Here is a 20,323-nt window from a genome sequence, read left to right as displayed (position 1 = left end):
ATTGACTCTGTATTCAGGAAGTGGTGCCCCTTCCTACCTACCTTTTCTTTGTTCAAGATATGTTTTCCTGCAAGAAGCTCTCCCACCTCATGCTGGTCTGTCTGTCTGTCTGTCTGTCTGACCCTCTCCCTTGTGTCTTGAGACTTGGGCTGAGGAGGTTCAGGGGCAATCCCACCACCCCAGTGAATGAAAGAAAAAAGATGGTAAGCAAGGGACTTCATATGTCTAATAAAGTATTTTATTCTTCCCAAAACACCCCTTGTGGGCCATTTCTCATTCCAGCAAGACCTGTGGCTGTGCTCGGGCCTGGGGTTCCATAGACAGAAGAACAGGGTGCCTCTCCCTCATGAGGAGCTGGGAGGACCCCAGAGACTAAGTTACAGGGGTGGGCAGGCTTCACGGCTCAGTCCCCAGGGGCTGCTCCCAGAAGGGAAGCTTCTGCTTGAAGCAGGGGTGGGGGTGGGCTGGGCTGGGCGGGAGCTTCTGCGACTAGAGGCTGACCATGCTGGAGGGCACCCCGAGGCTTTGAACTCACCTCTGCCAATAACATTCAAGGCAGCTCAGAAGCCATTCCAACATTAGTGTGATCGGTTCACACGCAGCAATAAGCCATCAGTTGCTAACTGTGCAGTTGCAAACACCCCAACGTTGACTGAATCCCTACAGCACCTTTACACCAGAGGCAAGCAAACGTCCGTCTGGCCTGTTGTTTGACTCCGCAGCTCCCTCCGTTTGGAAAGCAGCACCGCTTTCCAAACGGGTGGACGCACCGGCTTGCAGACCGGCTCGGAAATCGCCGGAGAGGCGGATGCTTCGCAGCACTGCATCAGCCCCTTTTGCGGAGCAGCCTCGGCCGGGGCAGCCGTCTTTCGCGCCCGCCCGCCCGGAGACGCCTCCGGCGCTTGGTCCCGAGCCAGGCGAGGTCAGGCTGCTGGTGCAGACGCGGGAGGAGCTTCCCACAATGCACCAGCGCGCTGTCCGCGGTGCTGAAGAGGCGCTCGCGGCCCTCCCCGCGCCCCTCCCTTTATCACAGCTGCTCTCCCGGCTGGTCGTCCGGCGCAGGCAGGCGTTGGGCTGGGCATGGGCCTTGGCCTGTGAAGGCGGGGATGGGAGATCGCAGCCCGTACAAGAACAGCTGCCCGGAGGCCGGCGGAGCCGCCCTGGAGCTGGGGCCGGGCGGAGGGGGGGGCTGCCAGGCCCACCACGCTGCGGCGGAGGAGTTGCAGGCCAAGCTCCAGCGGGCGGTGGAATTCAAGGCGGAAGGGCACCGCTGCTACAAGCAGAAGAAGCTCCGCGAAGCCATCGGCAAGTACCACCGAGCCCTGCTGCAGCTTAAGGGACTGGAACCGCCGGCTGCCCATGAGGAGGCCGAGGCGGCGGCGGCCGCAAAGGGCAGCTCACTGGTCGCCTGGCATCGCCTGTCCGCTGAGCAGCGGGAGCAGGCGGACAGCACCGAGATCGAGTGCTACGACAGCTTGGCTGGTAAGAGCCCTCCCGCGCCGCGGAGGTGGGAGGGAGAAGGAAGCCGCCGCGTAGTCCTGGCCCGCCGCCGGGCGCAGAAGGACCCCGGCCCCTCCAAGCACCGCTGAAGGGCCTCCGCTGCCTGCCAGGTCCGGAGAGCCCGCTGGTTTTGGTCTTCTTCCCGAGGCCAACTGCAAAGCTTGAAGAGGTGCCACCCTTATTAATGTTGCCATTCAGACACTGAGTGCCAATTAAAAATGGCTTTTCCTGTAGTTAAGAAACTACTAAGGGGAAGAAATCTCATCACACATTCCTTTCAACGGAGTCCAGCTGCTCACTGTACCTTTAAGGCTCTCCGGTAAGATAGGGCAGGCTGAGAGAAGGCAATTGGCCTGAAGACACCCCGGGAGCTTCGTGGCTGAGGGGCACGTTCTGTGCCTTGCTTGCTTGGCCTGACCCTCTGAGCACTGCACCCCAAAGTGCTTTGCGATGGCTCATGTCCCATGACGATTGGGTTGGTTCAGGCCAACAGCTATGAAACGGCCCTGGACGTCAGGTGCAGCAGACCGGCCACGGGCACGGAATGGAGCGGCTTTCTCCTTCACTCCCACCTTTCCGGCAGCTGGCAGTCTCACGAAGTCCCTTCCGGAGCCTCAGGAGTCTCCCGGGTGCACTGTCACTTAAGCGAGGTTTTGCCGCGATGAGTCCTTCCTTTCCGTTAGATTTTGCCCTCCCTGTTGCACGCTTGGTGTGCAGAATGGCAGCAAGTGGTGATCGTTTCAGGTGGGTTTTGCAGCCTGAAATGAACTTCAGCAACTTTAGTGGTTTTGTCTCATGGAAGAAAAAGAAGTAAAGAAAGGAAAGGAAAGAGCTTGGTATTGGGGGGGGGGGAGGAGGAAATAGACCCTCGCCGCTTAAGGGGGCACCCCAAATAGTTGGTCTTGGAAAAAGCAGGGAGCCATAGAACGGCCTCACTAGTTAGCAGAACTGGTACCTTTGGTTAACCGGAGCTGGGGTGGGGGGGTCTCCTGTCTCTAGGAGGGAAGCAGGCCTCCTCCTTTCCTACTTGCTGCAATCTGAGGTACGAAAGGGCTCCGGGCTGGATCCAGCAGACTGTGCTGTTCCCATCCCGCCCCTGACATCTTCCTGGCGGCGCAGCCTATGCCATGGCCCGCTGCTGGTGAAGAAGGAGCTTGGAAAAGGCTCGGGTGTCTGGGTGCCCTCGCCAATTCGTCGTTTGGGATCTTCCTTCTCTGCAGCCTGCCTCCTGCAGTCGGAGCTGGTGAACTACGAGCGAGTCCGGGAATACTGCCTCAAGGTGCTCGCCAAGGAGAAGGGTAACTTCAAAGCCATGTACCGCGCGGGCATCGCCTTCTACCACCTGGGAGACTGTGACAAGGCCCTGCTGTACCTGAAGGAGGCCAAGTGCCGCGAGCCCACAGGTGGGTGCTTGCGCGGGTCAGGCCCCGGGCCAGGCGGGAAAGACCGCTTCGCCCCGCGGCAGGCGCCGCTCAGTCCCTGGGAGGGCCCCGGTCTGGACGAAGTAGGCATTGCCCTGGGCTAGCTACGGCGACGGCCCTCAGGGGCCTTGCACGGGAGCCAGCGCCGCTCCGATCTGACCAGGTCTATGCAAGAAGTCGGTAGGAAGCAGCGCGCCTTGCCAGAGGCGGGAGGGAGGGGAGGGCGCTTCCCCTCCCGACCGCGAAACGGCCACAGGGAACAGAACCTCAGCCGGTCGAGCGGCGGTCGCTCTGCCCGCTCACGGGTCCCTTTCCACCTTGGCAGATACCAACGTCCTCCGCTACATCCAGCTGACTGAGATGAAGATCAGCCGCTGCCACCAGCGCGACAAGGAGGTGACTGCGTAGGGCGGACCGGCCCCGCCCCGCCCCGCCGTCCTGCCGAGCCCGAGCCTGCCGGGCGCCGGGCCGGGCCCCTGATCGAAGCCTCAGCTGCGCTCCGCGATCCGGAGAACCGCCGGGGCCCGAGCCAGCCCGTCCCAGCAATGCTCCCCAGAGACAACTTGGCCCAGACCGGCCCCTGGGCTGCGGGGCTGGAGAATGTAGCTTTTTGCCAAACACCTTTGGGGCGCCGAGTCCTTTCTTGGGGCGGGGAAGAGCACGGAGGCGGCGGGCCGGGTGACTAATCGAGCCTCAAGGGAAGGGCTTCGGGGGAGGCGCGAGGGCCTTTCGCGGCTCCCTGGCCCGGAAGCTTTCTCCTCGGGGGCAGGAGGTGGGGGGGGGCGGACAAAAGCGAAGGGAGCAGCCAGAGGGTTCCGGGGCTACAGCCGTAAGTGGTCGAAACCCACGTCCCCCGCCCCCAAGAACAGTTAGTGAATGGCGGCCTTCTCTTGGCCAAGCGGAGGAGCCGCCTCGCTCCGTTTCTCTTCTAGTCCGAGGACTCCGCTGAAGGATTTCGGGCCCGCCCGCCGCCCCCCCGCAAGCAGCAGCAGGTCGTCCGCGAAGTCACTCCTGGCCCTTAGCACCCGAAGCCACGCAAAGCCCTGCGCCCTTTCCCAGCCCCTCTCGCCCCCCTGTGAAGTTCGGGGCATCCGGTAGGATGTTTGCTTGTTTATTTTCTATCCCGCCTTTATTATACGCCAGTTTGGTCTAGTGGTTAAGGCAACAGGCTAGAAACCAGGAGTCCCGGGTTAGGGTTAGGGAAAGCCGGCTGGGTGACCTTGGGCCAGTCCCCCTCTCTCTGCCCAGCCCACCTCACAGGGTTGCTGTTGTGGGGAAAGTAGGAGGAGGAAGGAGTATTTGTATGTTCGCCGCCTTGCGTTATTTATAAAAATAATAAAGATGGGATAGAAAATAAATTAAATAAAATAAATAAATACAATTTGCGGGGCGGGTTCTTTCCCTTGGCCGTGCCCGACAAGCCCTCCGGGGCGGGGCGGGGGGCTCTGCTGGAAGAAGACGAGGCCTGAATAGACCGGGAGGAAAACGGCGGAACAGCAGGAGGCGGCGGCGGCCCCAGGGAAGGCGGAACTGGGGAGAAATCCCTCTCCGCCGCCGCTAGCGGCTTCCGGTCGGTTGCGTCCAAGCGGTCAGGCTGTTTTCTGGGAAGAGCTGACCCGGCTCTTAGGTTCGTCCTCCCGCGGGCGGGCACCCTGCGTGAAGAACACCGACGGCACAGCACGCCTCGAGCGCGCCTCAGCTGCGCAACCAGCACGACCCCGCGGCCACGTGGGGCGGCTCCAGGGCAGCGAGCGGAGAAGTCCGCCGCCTTCCTCCTCGCACCCAGCATCTCCACCTTGCGGGAAAACGCTTCCCCGCCCCCGTTTCTGCTCCGGCCGGCCAGCTGCTTCGGGCAACCCTTGGCAGCGAGACTTGGGCTGCCTGGCTGCGGATAGTCAGGCTCCCAGCTGCAGCCCTTTCGCCCTCCCCCGGGCCTGAAACCCACGCCCTGGTTTTGAAGGGTTCGAGCCGGGGAAGGTCGGCCTTTCAACACCCCTCTGGGTCATTCTTTTTCAAATCCGCGAGGAGGTTCCAGACCACCTGAAGAAGTCAGTCCGCGGAAGGGGGCTGCCCCGGGCATCCCGCACGACCTCTCATTTAGGAACTTTCAAATCCGCAGTCGGTCGGTCGTTGTGAGGCCGGGTTACCCACGTCCAAGAAGCAGACAGAAGGATAAGGTCCGCCGGCCGGTGAGGCGCCCCGGCTCTCTGGCAACCATGCAAAAATGGCCCCGGCGCTGGGTGGGGAGGTGGGGAACGGAGCCTCTGCTGTGAGGACGTTTCCTAGCAAGCGATCGGTGGAGGTTCTTTGTGCCATAGCAGCCAGGTCATGCAGGGACAGCAATGCCAACTGGAAGATGGGCTTTCAGTTGTCCCCTCCCCACTCCGCAATACATGGATGCCCCCCCACCCCCATTCGTCTGCACTAGCAAAAGACACTCTTGCATGTTGCAATACTGAAGTCCAGATTAGTTGGGCTTTTAGAACAGGAAGGGGCAGTCAAAGGGGGACCTTCCTCTGAATGTGGGTGAAGGTGCAGCATTTCTTACACCGCAGTACCTGGGAGACTGGTGGGCTTCTAGCTACCCTGCCACGATGGGTGGGTGTCAACTCAGGCAGTTTGCCACAGCATAAAACCTGTTGCTTAGCGCAGGCATTTCCTCACTCGAGGCCAGTGGCTACCTTTGGCATTGTGAGACCATTTTGGGCCTTCTCACAGAAGGGTGGCCAAGGTGGGTCTGGCCAGGCATGCAATGCCATCCCCGAAGTTCCTGCAAGCTTTGGCTGCAGCTCCTCCATTTTATTTCCTGGGAATGCCTCTTGGCTTTATGGGGGCCCAGAGGCATTGGTGGAAAGCAAAGCCGGTGCCTTGCTTTGCAAGGAGGTGCTGGAAAACCTAAAATCACCCAACAAAACAAATGGGGGGCAGAGAGCTTGATGGGGGCAGCAAGAAAGGGGCCAAGAGCCCTGCAGTCACCTGGGTGAGCCTCCTCCACAGGGTTGTTTGAGGCTGAAGTATGCGTAGGAAGACCACATCTGTCCTCTGAGCTCTCTGAGGAAGGGCAGAATGCAATCAACATGCCACTGAATCAGAGTGACGGCAAAGGTGCCATCACATGTGCCCTTTCATAAACGAGGCAGGAACCCAGCAAAATAACGTCAAGGAGGAAGAAAGGCACGCAGGGACTTTTCTTCTCTAACACCCACCTTTTCTTTAAAAAGAAAAAAACATCAGAATCACAGAAGCTTGAATCATTAACACCAAAGATCCAGCAGCCCCAGGCTGGCTTTGCCAATACCAGCAGTGGTGGTGCCAGGCCAGTGCCCCACTCCTGGCTGTGCTGGCCCATCGCCTGGACATGGGCTCTACTCAGGATCCTTGAAATCCAGTGCCTGGCCTATTCCCTCGGCCTCTCCAAACATGCCCTGGGATGTGCAGGGCCCTCCCAGAGCCAGATGGCAGAGCTGGGCTGCTGGGTCAGTGGGAAGCATCAGCCTCCCAGCTGCATGCACAGGGCTGTGCCTCACAGAGGGGCGTGGCACTGTCCTGAGGCTGCCCTTCCACGTCTGCGTCCAGAAGAATCTGGCGGGACTCGAGAGCTCCTGGGGAGAGGGCCGCCCTCGCTATCCAGCCTAGGGAGACGAGTTTCCATGGGTCCAGGAGGGTCCAGGCGAGGCTGGGGCGCAAAGACCAGAGTCTGCGGACGTTGCGCTGCGGTGGTGCCTGGACTGTGCCATTCTGTGGCCTTCTTGGAGCCTTGGGCAGCTGAGAGGGAGGGAGGGTCTGGCAGAGGTGGACAGAGCAGGGCCTCCTGGGAGCCTGGAGGGGAGAAAAATAAAGAGGGCAGGGAGGAAAGGGAGCACCCTGCTTCTGCGGGTCAGTCCCATGTTTGGCTGCGACTGGCCCCCCACTCTGCTTAGCCTACACCTCACCTCCAGCTGACACCCACCTTGCTGGCTGGATCCCCAGGGACCCTGGTGGGTGGCTCCCCCAGATGGCGTCTGGCGGGGTGCTTGGCTGCTGGCCCAAGTGGTGCTCACGGGGGGGGGGGGGTGAGCAGCCGGTGGGAGCCCTTCTTGAAGGTGATGTCGGTCGGGGGGGTGTCACACTGGAGAGGTGGGGCAGGGTGCTCCGGGGGGCAGGGCTGCTCATTCACGGGAGCCTCCCCGGTGCCCGAAGGCAGGAGCAGCCGGGCAGAGTTGCAGTCGGACAGGGACAGGAGGGCAACAGTGCTGGGTGGTCCTGAAGACAGGGGGGGCCTCAGCCTGTCGCCCGCCAGCCTGGCCAGCTCGACGCCCAGCGCGATGGAGGCCAGAATGGAAGCACAGTCCAGCAGGACGAGCTCGCTGCGACGGTGGCGGCGATGGTGCAAAGGGGCCAGGGCCCACTCATGCGCCTCCGCAGCAGTGGGCAGCGGCCGCAGCCTGGCTCCCAGGGACGAGGGCAGCTGATCCGGGGAGTGCGGGGTGCAGCTGTCCTTCTCGGTGGTCTCTTCTGGGGCCCGAAGGAAAAGAAAGGCAGAGTTCATGGCACAACCAGCACAGCTGCCCAGGTGGAAGCCAGCAGTCTTAAACCCCCAGCAAACATGAAGCCTGGAACACGTCCTCCTCCTCCTGCCCTTGCTCTTGCTCCCCGGGGGCCCCAACCCTTCTGGGTACATGTCCCCCACCTAAGGCTGCGTTAGGGAGGAAAGAAGCACAGCAAGGAGACTCCCCGCCACCCCACCTGTTTTGTTAACTCAGTGGCTTAGAGCTGACTGCAGTTCCACTCTTGGATAATCCACTACTAATAGGGACGCTTCTAAGGAGCGGTCCCGTTAAATCCCCAGGTAAGCACTCCATGTAAGCCCCAAGAAAGTGCAAAGCCAGATCAATGACAGTGATGCCCTGCCTTTACATTTAGGACAGCGAGGTGATCGAGCAATTGCTCTGAAAAACCCAAGGCATCCTGGTTATCCCCAGAATAACCCTCAGCTGCCGGAGAAAGGGGCCCAGTAACGTGGCCCTGCCCTGCCCCTTCCTCCAGCCCAATTCTTGGGGTGGGGGAGAGGGAACACATAACTGGCCTACCCATTTCCGTCAGGCTGGCAAAGCCTCCTGCCAGGGGCACAAGCTTGGGGGACTTGCCCAGGTTGGGTGCACTGGATGACCACTGCTTACTCCCCTCGGCCAGGGACTTCAGCCTGCGCAGGTGAGGAAAGCACAAGAATGACCCCCCCCTGGCCACTCCCACACAGAGTTCCCCAGCACAGCAGCTTTGGTCTGCCCACTTCTGGCCTCCAGCCTCTCCCGGCCAGCCTGGGAATCCGGCAGCTCATTCCTTACCCCGGGCTTCTCCCTGCCATCCAGGAAACCTTCTGGCCCCATACCTCTCCTCCCCGCCCAGTCTCTCCTTGTGGACTGTGGAACTTGGCCCCCAGGTCCGCCCTCTCTTTTTGGACCCCACCAGCTCCTCCTTCTTGACCAAGGTGCTTTGGCCCCACGTCTGGTTTCCATCCAAGGGAGTCACTGCAAAACCAGGGAAGGGGAAACGGTGCTTCTGAGCATCAGTTCTCTGCCCTGCTCAGAGTGCCCCTCCCTGGCACTATTGCCAAACCACCTTCCCTTTGGGGCTTAAGGGGGAGCCCTCTCTGCAGGGGTCCCAGCCAGGAGCTGCTGAAAGGGCTGTTGGTGACGGGTGGGGGGGCAGGTGTCAGGCTTTTTTGGTTAATCACTGTCACCCCAAAGTGGATTGACCAACTTACCAGCACGCCCAGCACAAGCAACAGGCCCTCAGGATGCTGGGCCCCCTTGGTCTCTCCTGCCGCCCAACAGGCAGGGGTCTGGAGCGCTGGGCTGCCCTTCCCATCCCTTCCCAGACCAGGAGGCTGCTGGGACTCACAGCGGATGGCCCGCAGGCGTGGGATGAGGCCAGGGCTTCCCGGAGGGCTGGCTCTGTGGGTTCCCGGCCCTTTCTGCCAGTCAAGGCTAGGTGATGCTTGCACCGTGATCTTGTGCTCAAAGCCTGGAGGAGCCACAGGGAAAGGGGGGGACAGGTCAGCCCCACCAGGCCCGCCACCCTCCTGCCCATTTTTCACCCAAGCTTGGGTGAGCCTCCTGCCCAGCACAAGCCTGGCCATCTGGCCAGAACTTCTTGTCTCTGGATGGGGCGCAATCTGCGGGGCAGGGAAGAGGAGGGAGGCTGGAGGTGGCAGAGGGCTCAGGGAGGGGGAGGGAGAAAGCTGTGGGGAGCCCCCACCAGTCCCTGTCCTCCTCTCAATGAAGCGTCTGGAAGAGGCTCTGCTCCTCATGGGGACCCTTGGTGGTCCGGGGCTTGGTGGGTGCCAGCGAGGATGCCCCTCCCCTGCACTGGCTGGGGCTCGGCATTGGCTTGCATCTGAGCAAGGGAAGGCCTGGTGGGTGCTCTGCCCCCTCCTGCCTAACCCTGCCAGGCCTCACCCAAAGGGAGGCTGATGTGGTGCCCATCTCGCAGCTTGAGGTGGGAGCGCCGGAAGTGGCCCTTCCGCTTCCTAATTCGGGGCTTCTCCTGGCCCATCTGCAGCATGAGGAGGCTCAGCTCGCGTTCCACAATGTCGATTTCCCGTTCCGCCAGCTCCTGCTCACGTCGGCGCAGCTCTGCCTCCTGTGTCTTCTGCTCCTGAGCAGCCTGCAGGAGTTCCTCCTCCCAGCTTCGCAGCTCCTGGGGAGCAGGTGTGCCACGTCTGGGTTAGGTGTGCATGGCAGGGAACCACCTACCCTGTCAACAGGACCCCAGGGCGGCAAGGGGCCCCTGGAGGGTGCCTCGGCCCTTCTCCCAGCAACCCCAAACCGCGCTCCCCAACCCAAAATCCAAGGCTTGCAAGGCCGGTGGCGGGGGGCAGGCCCCAGTCTGGGATCCTCTAGGCCTAGGCAGTCCAGCAGGAACCTGGATGGGGGAGGAACGGTTCACCTTCTCCTTGGCGTGCAAGTCCTGGAACATGCCTGCAATCTCCACCTTCCAGTCCTGCTGTAGCGAATGGAAGGACTCCAGGGGCATCTGGAACAGGGCGGAGCGCTCTACCGCCACCAGCTGCCTCAGGATGCTGCCGGAGTCTGGCCGGGCGTGGGGGTCTGGGCGCCAGCATTCTGAGAGAACAAAGCTGTTAAGAAGCACGTGTTCCCTTGCCAGGGTCTAATGTGTGAGCGGAGCCCCCGTTGGGTGCATGTGTTCGATTGTTATGGCTGTTTTTGCCCAGGGTGTCCTATTCTATAGTTAAGTTTTTAACTGTTTTAAATAGCGTACTGGATGTTGTAAACGGCCCAGAGTCTCTTGGAGTGGGACGGCTATTACAAATCTAAACAATAACAACCACCACAATAATAATTCCCACCACAAAGCCCTGGAAGGGCAGTCTCTCTGAGCAAAGTCACCTTCTGCCAAAAATGCAGGTGTTGGCTGTGACATCATGGCCGGAGTAGGCACTAAAACCATGCCTCTAAGCGCACACTGGTTATTCCTCCCTTGCCACCCATTTGCCCATCCAGGGAGCAAAGGAACCATGTTCCAGCACCATGGATCGATATGCCAGCAATCTGGGTCCAGAATGGGCCTGGTGGACATTTGCATCATGCTGTCTCTCCAGCACAGCTTGCCCCTCCCAAGGGATGAACCCAGTCCCACAGGCATTCGTGAAGGCGCCCTTGGCCTCAGATCTGGGCCTAAAAGTGGGGGCTGGCAGAGGGAGGAAGGGGGAAAGGGGTCTCTCCTGCAGCCCCCGGCTGGGTTTGGTGGGCCTCCTGTGTGGAAGGGAAGATGACAGCCTCACTCACCAAGGTGCTGTGCCCCCTCCCCTCTCCTGCCCCAAGGCTGTTTCTCTGTGCGGATGGGGAGGCCTCACGGGGACTTGCATTCCCTGCCACAGCTCGAAAGTCTGGGGCAGACTCTCACTCACCTTCTAAGAGGCGGGCAAAGGGCTCAGGGCAAGTGGAAGGGATGGGGAGCATCAACTTGTTCATGGCCACACCATAGGCCACAGCAAGGGCATCAATCTCACGGTACGGCACCTCACCCGTCAGCAGTTCCCAGAGCAGCACCCCAAAGCTGGGAAGACAAATGCGTATAATGCAGCAACAGGTAGACCCCGTACAGTGGCTGCCACTGGCTGCCACATCTGTGACGTCTCCCTGCCCCAGAGCTGTTCTGGGTGGCGCAGTTTGATCCAGCTGAATGCAGCGTCGTCTTCTGAGACAGGGAACTGGATCACTCCCCTCACTGTGAAATACGTCAGGGAGCCCTGATGCCTTCTGGGCTCTGCTTGCTCATTCAGCAAAACGGTCCTTGGGTACCTGCCCCAAAGCCCAGCTTTGTGGGCACTAGCGACTCTTGGTCCTTGTGGCCCGGACCTCTGCTCCACCAGCCCCTGACCACCTCAGCCACTTGCAGCCCTCCCAGGGGACTCCTGGCTTTCAGCAGCTGCTCCAGGCCCGGCTGCCATGGGAGAGGTTTCTTCCAGGAAGAGGGCCCCTCTGCCACAGTTCTGCCCTGCTGCGGAAAAGGAGGCACCTTCTCCTCTGCTGAGGGAAGGCGGCCCCTGCTTTGTCCTCCTCCCCCTTCCCCAGTCACCTCCAAACATCGCTGCTCTTGGAAAAGAGGGAGTGCTTGATGACCTCTGGAGCCATCCAGGCATAAGTACCAGCCGCACTCATCTTGGTGGTCTTGTGCCACTCCCGTGCCAAGCCGAAGTCAGTGATCTTGAGGGTCCGCCCACTCAAGTCCTCGTTCTCAATGCGTTCCAAGATGAGAACTAGAGGGACAGGAGGAGGGCCTGTCAGACACAGAGAGGCCTGGGGGAGAAGCAGGGGCTCCATCACTACCCTTCAAGCAGCTGGGGGGGGCATCCATTGGACTTGGCTCTGCTCCCATGATGGGAGCTACTGCGGTTTGGCTAGGTGGGATCAGCAGCCCAAAGGACTGCAGCACTAGGACATCAAACAAACTTCTCTACCCCACCCCACCCCACCCACAAAAGGGACAGTAGCTGACCGTCTTCAGGCCAACCTGATGTCACTTATCAGAGTAAGGCCAACTCTTTTCCATGACTCTCCAAGGCCAGTTAGGGCTGCTGGCTCAGAATAGATCCTCCAGAGCATAGTGCAGACCACTTCCTCCTTAACAATCCAGAAGCCATAAGAAAAAGTAATGGAATTATTCCCTGCATTCCATTCTTTAGGATGGCTCAAAGCAATTTCAGTTGGTCAGGGTGGGCACGTTTCAGCCTTTAAAACCTGCTGCAAACGCTCCAGAACAAGGAAAGAGGATTCACGCACCTTTGCACATAAAAGGGTAGACCCGCCAATGCAGCAGAACACAACAGCAACACCAGCTGCTCCCCAAATGGTGCAGCCTTTCCAGCCCTCCTCCTTTTCTCACCATTAGAAGGTGTTTCCCTTGTACTCACATTTAACACAGCAGTGTGTGGTTCATGGCCCTGTGTGCCTGAACAGCAACAATTCTGCTTTGGAAAACTCTGCCAAGAGGCCTCTGCCCAGGAGGGGCTTGGAGACAGAGACATGTCTCTTCCTTTGCCTTGGGTCCAGCCCACACCTCTCCATCCTCCTTTCTCAGCACCCAGAGAGCGGACTGGGCTGGCTGAGTCAGCAGCTTGGAAGAGGTGAGGGGATTTGCTCTCTGGAGTAAAATGGAAGGAAGCGGGCAATTGGGCAAGGTGCTCAGAGCTGGCCCTGCCGTTATGCCACCGGGTGGAGGGGTGAGAAAAGGCAACAAACAGTGAGTTGCTTCGGGCTGGGGAATAAGAGGAGGTACCAGCTACTCTGACTTGCAGGGAGGAGCACTGTCTGCTGGGCCACCTTGAGCAACCAAATGTTGCAGGCAGGCCGGCAGGCTCCAAGCACTTGCTGGGCCTGGGAATCAGCGAACCCCCCCCCCCCCGCCAAGATGGGAGAAGGTTTGGGAGGGCTAAGGGGGCCGCAACACCAACAGATGGCAGGGAGCTGGACCAGGATGCCTGCACGCAATGCCCTACCCCTGCCAGACCGCCTGCTGCCCAGGGTGACTTACTGTTGATGGACTTGAGATCCCGATGAATTATAGGCACCAGGGCTTCATGGTGAAGGTAGTTCATGCCCTGCGCAATCTGGACAGCCCAGTTGACCAATATATGAGGAGGCACCTTCTTGCCAGCCAAGGCCCGGTTGAGCGTCCCTCCACGGGCATATTCCATCACCAGGCAGAGGTTTGGAGGGCTCAGGCAAACCGCCTTCAGTGCAATGATGTTGGGGTGGTGCAACATGGCAAAAAGCTGGGCCTCCTGGCGCACATTCTCCACTGTTACGGTGAGCTCTTCTTCTGGGTCCTGGCGGGTGGCCTTCACAGCTACCTCTTCTCCTCGCCAGACCCCCTTGTAGACCTTGCCAAATCCCCCCACACCAATGATCTCGTCCAGTTCCAGTTCCTGGAAGGGGATTTCCAAGGGAGGAGGGACCTGTGTGTACTTGGGGTCACTGGACACGTAACTGCTGGGAAAGATGCCCACCTTGTCCTGGAGCTTCCCGGTCCACCAGCCCTCGTCGCCAGAGACTGAGGAGTCCTTCGACAGCACCTCCACCAGGTCTCCCCTGCACAGGGTGAGCTCCTCCTCTGCCGTTGCCTCATAGTCAAACACGGCTGTCCAGAAGGGGTTGGGGGCCGGTGGGCAGATGCTCAGGGGCCCCTTGCAGTCCCCCATCTCCCTGTAGCCTTGTGCCATTGAGTCTGCGTTCGCTGAGTAGGCCCCTGCACGCTGCAGCCACTGCCACCACCTCGCCCGCCACACAGACCCAGCCGGGCAGAGGAGCTGAGGGCAGCTCACGCCAAGGCCCTGTTTCTGGGCCCTCCACTGGGGGGGGCTCCAGGTGCTGGGGGGAACATCCTCCCAGCTGGAGCCCAACTCTTTCCACCAGGGCACCTCCCCAGGGAGTCTTCTTAATGTCTAGGGAAACTCATCCGCTTCCAGCCTTGGCACGGCACAGCAAACTCTGCAAAGGAACGGCTTTCTTATTTATCTATCTTTTTAAAACCGGGTTCTTTCAAGGGAAAACAACCGCGGAAGCCTCCTGTGGCTGGCCCTGCCTGCTTGCTGCCCAGCTGAAGGGAGCTGCGGCCCTGGCATCCCCGGGGAGGGACAGCCGCCGTCCGGACCTGAGAAGAAAGAGGGCTTTATGTTGCGCGGCACCATTCTCCGAGCTAAGGCGTGGAGAAGCGGGGCCTCTCGAAGCAGGCGGAGAGACCGCGCGGGCGGCCAGGCAAAAGGGCCCGAGGCTGCCGGTGGCGAGAGGGGACCTTCCCGTTCCTGGGGCTACCGCAGGCTGCTGCTTATGCATCCGGGAGGCTCCCCCCACCCGCCCCTCGCCCAGGCCGGCCTGGTGGAAGCTGCCTGGGGGCGCGCGGGCCGCTTCCTTCCGGGGCTCACCTGCTCACCGCCCGCCCACCGCCCACCGCCCACCACCCACCTGGCCTGCCCCTCTCGCCGGGGGCGCCACGCCGCTCGGCCGCCTCCGGCTTTGGCGCCCTTCCACCGGCCGCGGGGCAGCGCCCGTCCCTCCAGCCCCCCGTGGTGCGCGGCTCTAGCGCGCAGACCGGGCGCCCTCGGGCGCGGACCGGGGCCGGCAACCTCCCCCTCCCCTTCTCCCTCGGGTTGCCGGGGGGTCCCTCCTCAGCTGCCCCCGCGTCGGCGGCACAGCTTTCGGATCCCCCCTCCCCCTGGCCGCCCCCGCAGGCATCCTGCCGGGGAGAGAAGGCGGGGGCGCGCCGGGATTCCGCGCTCGGCTGCGGCGCTCGCGCGCTCTCTCGCTCTCTCGCGCGCCCTCCCTGCCCCTCCCGCAGCCCCCGCCTCCCTGACGTCCTCCCCCCCGTCCCTTTTCCCCTGTGCCGCGGCCGCTGGATCTGTCAGCTGCGCGAGGACGGCCGGGCAGTGTGGGGACCAGCGTGTGGGGAGGGAGGGAGGGAGGCCGGGGCATGCTGGGACTCGTAGTTTCCGCGGCGGCGGCCCTCCCAAGGGGAGACCGGGCAGCACCCGCGCCCCCCGCCCGGCTGCGATGGTGTTGGGGGCTCTTCCTTTCCAGTGGCGGGCGCCGGGTCATCCCGGCGCGCAGACCAGTCTTGCACCCGGGGCGCAGCGGGCATTGGCTCGCGGTCTGCCTGTCCTCCCGCGCTTCTTTGCTTTCAAAGGCACCTCTGGCTGTTATTTCTGGTCTGTAGCCGCCACTTTTCTCCTCCACAATCCGAAGCAGATTGCAGCGCAACATTTGTCGTGAGATGCCCGTGAGGACCATGGCAAGAACTTCTATTTTTGAACGGGGTGGGGGTGGGGCGCCAATAACAGCTCTCTCATTATTTTGCCCTTGCACTGATGAGAATTCTGTTGGCACTTGGGCACTTGACAGGTGGTCTGCAGTTTTTAGGAGGTCAGCTGCAGGTTCCCCCCGCCCCCGCCTGAGTCTTGATTAGTGGTTTGGAAGGCGTCCGTCCTCAAAGCAAAAGGGTGCCTTCCGAAATGCTTGAACAGAACGACCTTCCAGGAGATTCGCAGGATGAACCGTGTCAGCAGCTCAGACGCAGCCTCCTGGCGCTCCCTCGGAAAGGCAGGCAAGCGGCTTGGGGCACGCAGCAGCCGCTGGTATCTCTGAGGTCTTGGAAGGCACCACCGAAGACAAGACAGGGTTCTCCCACCCTGTGATAATGACTCTGTTCCTGGGGCTTCCTACACTGAAACTGGGGACTGGCTAAGACCAGAGGTGTGATGGCTGACCCCGCAGCTGCTGCACTTCTGTGTTCTTAAGGCTTCCCCCCTGTGTAAGGAAGGTGGCAGTGATGGCAGCTCTCTGGGAGCCTCGCCTGGCCCCGACCCTGCCCTGAAGTTTCCCTGGTAGCCTGCTGAGTTTCCAGAGAGAGGGTGACCCTGGCCCTGCAGCTGGCTGCGGTGGCAGCTATGATAGTACCAGACTCATAGTTACTTTTATGTCCCACCCAATTCATTCATCCATCCATTCATCCATCCATCCATCCATCCATCCATCTTTGCTGAGAAAGGAAAGTAAGAAGAAATGCAAACAAGAAAAGAGAAAAAACAGACTGAAAGAAAAAGAAGTCAGAGTGAATGAGCAGGGAATTTGCAAATACCGTAGAATTCAATTAAATTACTATTAAATGAATAGTAATACGTAAATATCAACGGTGGCGCTGCGGGTTAAACCGCTGAGCTGCCGATCGGAAGGTCGGCGGTTTGAAACCGCGTGGCGGGGTGAGCTCCCGTTGCTAGTCCCAGCTCCTGCTCACCTAGCAGTTCGAAAACATGCAAATGTGGGTAGATCAATAGGTACTGCTTCGGCGGGAAGGTAACGGCGTTCCGTGTCATCATGCCGGCCACATGACCACGGACGGGTCCTTACGGACAACGCCGGCTCCAAGGCTTAGAAACGGAGATGAGCACCGCCCCCTAGAGTCGGATTCGACTGGACTTTACGTCAAGGGAAACCTTTACCTTTACCTTTAATATGTAAATATCAACACCAATAATCCGTACAGTGTAAATGGAAAAAAAAAACTTGTAATTACAAAACTGTAATTTTTGTCCAAACAGTAAAGGTGCTAAGCTTATTTAACAGATTATTGAGTAGATTCTGTCCTCATGTGTGTTCTGGATCTGGTTTTTTTGTCTTCTTCCTCTTCAAGCAGTACATCCAATGTGTGGGGCGTTGCAGCTGAACTTCTATTCTCAGCTTCAGTGGCCAGGGAGGAATGGCTTCTTGGCCTACAGATGCCCCTGGCCCTTCAGCATTTCATCAGGCATCAGGCTTTGCCTTTTGTTTCCGTGATCTACCATAGTAGATCTTTTACTGTTTTTTTCATCAAAATAATTTTTGAGCCACTGAATTTGGAAGTGAATTCTCAAGTTTTGTCTGTTTCTTGCAAAGGCATCTTTCAGCCAAGAATGGTGTGCAATTATTAGAGAAAGATAGTGCTTTAAAATTTCATCTGGAGAAATATCTGTGGCCTTTATTTAGCAGATTTTGGGTTGTCTCAGCTTGCTCTTCTAGTACATTTGAAGATCATTTGGTCCTGAAGTCCCTACAAAATTATCTGTATGTGTTTCCTTGCAAATACAATGTAATTCTCAAATGCTAATGTGTAGTATGTGATGCTTTGAAAAAATGGATAAATATATGGCAGTGTGCCATGTGGAACTCACATGGCTCTTTTAGGAAAACAAGAATAATCTCAGATAAACAACTGTATGTTAATCCAAGATAGAAAAGATATCCATGCCCTTCCACATGAATGCTCAGGAATCACAGCTTTGATTTGAGAGCATGAAAGTAAAAAAAGTTGCATTCGGCTCACTGCCTCCTGTCACAAAGGCCATTCCCCTCCATGTGCTGATCTGCCAGAAGCAAGCAGGCTGTGGTTTTCTGGCACCATCTTCAGACTTCCATGCCCAGTGCGGTTTCTGGAGACACAAGATTTGTTCTTCCTGCCATCAGGCTCACCACTAGGGTCTGTGTCACCTGGGGCAAACATGGATTCCGTGCCCATTTTGGCGCCCCCCAGTGCTCATTTTGGTGCCCCCCAGCGCTGCGCTGGGCACGTGCTCCGCTTGCTCCCCCCGGTTGCGGCCCCGCCTGTGGTCCAAGATATTTTCAATTTTTCCTCCAGTAACGCAACTCAGCAGCATTGATTTTTCTTCCCTCAGCCTTTCCGATTGCCCTGCTTCAATACCCAGGTGTTACAACTGGGAAAGCCATAATGATGGAAATATCTGTCCTGATTTTCAGCATGATGTCTCTGCACTTATTTTGCCTAGATCCGCCCTAGTCTTTCTCCCAAGGAGCAGAAGCTGCTTTATTTCACAGCTGTAGTCACCATCCCTGGGAATGTGGAACCCAGGAAGATGCAGTCTGCTGCTCCTTCAGCATCTATGCTGTAAAATGCATGGAGTCCTGGGTGCTCTCTGAGCCTTGTTGTTTTCTTGAGATGTTTCATTGCCAGACTAGGCAACATCTTCAGTGCAAAGAGGGAGTGGGCCTCGCTCTCAGTTTATATACCGTGGCTTGCCCTGTTTGTGTTGGTAGGGGTGTCGTTCTCTCCTTGGGAGTTCTTTGATTGGTCTGTTGTTTGCTGCTTGGTTGATTGCCTGAGTTAATAGTTCCTTGATTAGGGTGTATTGTGCTGTTTGATGGTTCATCTGGTGTTAATCCTAGTGTTGATTTTTGCATATCTGGGTGTTGATTGCTGGCAAGGGAGTGTACTGGTTTTTTGGCTTTTCTATTGTCTCTTTTGAATGGTATGTAAATGTTGTTTACCTCTATGTGTCTGTTGATGGCTGCTTTGTCTGAGTGCCAGGCTTCCAGGAATTCTCTGGCGTTTTTGGATTTGGCTTAGTTTAGGATGCTCACAGTTTCCCAGTTGAAACTATGGTTCAGTTGTCCATGTGTTGTGAGATTGAGTTCTCATCGTGTCTTCTGACTGCTAGTTGGTGTTTGTGGATGCGCTCTGCTAGTCTTCTGCCTGTCTGTCCTACATAGTGGCTGTTACAGTCTTTGCACTGTATGTTGTAAATAACTCCTGCTTTTTCTTCTTGGGCTATTGGGTCTTTTGGGTTGCTTAATATGTTTTGAAGAGTTTTAGTTGGTTTATGTGCTATGGTGATGCCATGTGGTTGTAACAGTCTGTTGGTGGTTTCTGAGATGTTTCTGATGTATGGCAGTTATCCTTTTCATAGTTTCCATTTGGGTGGTGAGGCACTTTTTGATAGTTGAGTGGGTATTCATTTTGTTGGAAGATGCTGTGCAGATGTTCTTCCAGTTGTTTCTTTTGTATTATGACAAACGTGTCATCTACATGCCGGATCCATACTTTGGGTTGTATGTGTGGGAGTGCTGTCCTTTCCAGACGCTGCATTACTAGAGAACAACACCCCCACCAACACAAGCAGGGCAAGCCACGGTATATAAACTGAGAGTGAGGCCCACTCCCTCTTTGCACTGAAGTTGTTGCCGAGTCTGGCAATGAAACGTCTGCAAGAAAACAACAAGGCTCAGAGAGCACCAAGGACTCCACAGTTCAACCCTGAGCTACAAATATTTGCTTCGATTGGTGTAATATGTATCAACGGTACCTCCTTTGTGCCCCCAGGTACTCTGCTTTGTGCCCTGGAACAGTGCCCATCATGGCATGGTAAGCTCTGGAGACCAAAGGCAGCCCCAAACCCACACAGAGTAAATAAAGGGAGGACAGGAGGGTACCCAGGGCCCGCTTTGGTTTCCCCTGGCCAGGCCCTTAGGTCCACAGGCAAGGAGGCCTGAGTGAGAAGACGGATGGGGGGCTGTGCTGACAGCAGCCTTCCCCAAAGGGGAGAGGAGGGGCTGAGCCAGGAAAGTGGACGGGGCCCTCACCCCCAAATGGTCTTGGGCTGCAAGTGATTGTCTTGGGGGGGGGGTCAGGATTAGGGCCGGGGGAAGGACTGAGGGGCTGGGTCCAAAATGCACCTCCCCTCTTGCCCAGTGGGGCACGTAGGCTGCGTCTGGTTTCCCAGTATTTCAATGAAAGGCACATTCCCACTATGAGAGAGACAAACATGTCAAGGCTGATATGGTAAGAACTGACCCCCAACACCCCCTTCATCCACCTCCACATTCATACCCACCCAGGCACCAGCATGGCCACTGTGCAGCAGTACAGTGGGCGGTGGTGGGAAGGACTATGAGAGGACACACCAATTTGGAAAGCATCCCCACGTTAAGCACTGCCCCTCCCCCCAAATGTCCTCTTTTCCCAAGAAGGAGGCTGAGGAAGCCCTGCTGGCATCTCTCAGCCACCAGTTTCCTTGGGGGTGCAATAGCATGGAAGGAACCCATGGAGGCTCTCCTGGCATCTGTCTTTGGGAACTGGGACCTTTTACTTCAGCCTTGTGCATTTCAGCTTTAGGGCCACCTGGCCTTGCTCTGTGCTTAGTCCTCAGTTCTGGGACTCCGGAGTAGGACTCCTCGACTTTCAGCTCTGGGCTCCACTCTGCCAAGTTCTTTGAGCACAGCCTGGGAAGGCCCAAAGATGAAATGGGAAGAGGATGCCACTGCCCTTCCACTAGGACACCTGGGCCATCCAGGAGGGAGATCCAGCAAAGGGCAGCCTGTGAGAGTCGATACCTTCCAGGGCCGAAAAGGAGGGAACAGCACCCGCTGTGGAGGTGTTGGAACCACTGGAGAGAAACTCGGGATAGGTTTGGTCCAGTGTATTGACACCTAAATAAGGTATCAAGGGAACTTAAAACAATGATCATGACAGATGGCCTCAATAATTTATTTATTCCACTGTTTCCATAAATTGCCCTCCCCCCAAAATCTCACAAATCTCTGATGCTATTCCCAAAAAAAGAAAAAGACAGAACGAAG

The 20,323-nt window shown here is 58.0% G+C and overlaps 3 protein-coding genes across 5 annotated transcripts in view; 2 read left to right on the top strand and 1 right to left on the bottom strand.

Moving 5' to 3' along the window:
* AKT2 (AKT serine/threonine kinase 2) overlaps positions 1-20,323 on the top strand; it is a 101,388-nt gene that overhangs the window by 23,535 nt on the left and 57,530 nt on the right. The window lies entirely within an intron of this gene.
* On the top strand, positions 1,032-3,530 carry TTC9B (tetratricopeptide repeat domain 9B). The gene is made up of 3 exons (XM_063312446.1): positions 1,032-1,482; positions 2,721-2,903; positions 3,247-3,530. The coding sequence occupies exons 1-3, from the start codon at positions 1,107-1,109 to the stop codon at positions 3,327-3,329; spliced, it is 642 nt and encodes a 213-aa protein (XP_063168516.1). The 5' UTR covers positions 1,032-1,106; the 3' UTR covers positions 3,330-3,530.
* MAP3K10 (mitogen-activated protein kinase kinase kinase 10) lies at positions 8,020-13,681 on the bottom strand. Its single transcript, XM_063312438.1, has 7 exons — positions 12,957-13,681; positions 11,502-11,682; positions 10,831-10,979; positions 9,849-10,024; positions 9,359-9,599; positions 8,802-8,924; positions 8,020-8,103 (listed from the first exon to the last, which is right to left on the bottom strand). The coding sequence occupies exons 1-7, from the start codon at positions 13,642-13,644 to the stop codon at positions 8,099-8,101; spliced, it is 1,563 nt and encodes a 520-aa protein (XP_063168508.1). The 5' UTR covers positions 13,645-13,681; the 3' UTR covers positions 8,020-8,098.

Source organism: Candoia aspera, chromosome 10 (assembly GCF_035149785.1).
Source record: "Candoia aspera isolate rCanAsp1 chromosome 10, rCanAsp1.hap2, whole genome shotgun sequence".
NCBI lineage: Eukaryota > Metazoa > Chordata > Lepidosauria > Squamata > Boidae > Candoia > Candoia aspera.
Note: the sequence above shows the minus strand (reverse complement) of the source record. Positions and strands in the feature narration are given on the sequence as shown.

What these genes read in the sequence shown, in the direction of transcription:
- TTC9B (XM_063312446.1), top strand. Translation starts at nt 1,107, where the DNA reads ATGGGAGATCGCAGCCCGTACAAGAACAGCTGCCCGGAGGCCGGCGGA. An exon ending in GTGCTACGACAGCTTGGCTG is followed by an intron (nt 1,483 to 2,720) that starts GTAAGAGCCCTC and finishes CCTTCTCTGCAG; the next exon opens with CCTGCCTCCTGCAGTCGGAG. An exon ending in CAAGTGCCGCGAGCCCACAG is followed by an intron (nt 2,904 to 3,246) that starts GTGGGTGCTTGC and finishes CCACCTTGGCAG; the next exon opens with ATACCAACGTCCTCCGCTAC.
- MAP3K10 (XM_063312438.1), bottom strand. Translation starts at nt 13,644, where the DNA reads ATGGCACAAGGCTACAGGGAGATGGGGGACTGCAAGGGGCCCCTGAGC. An exon ending in ACTTGCACGCCAAGGAGAAG is followed by an intron (nt 9,600 to 9,848) that starts GTGAACCGTTCC and finishes CCTGCTCCCCAG; the next exon opens with GAGCTGCGAAGCTGGGAGGA. An exon ending in CCACATCAGCCTCCCTTTGG is followed by an intron (nt 8,925 to 9,358) that starts GTGAGGCCTGGC and finishes TGGCTCCTCCAG; the next exon opens with GCTTTGAGCACAAGATCACG.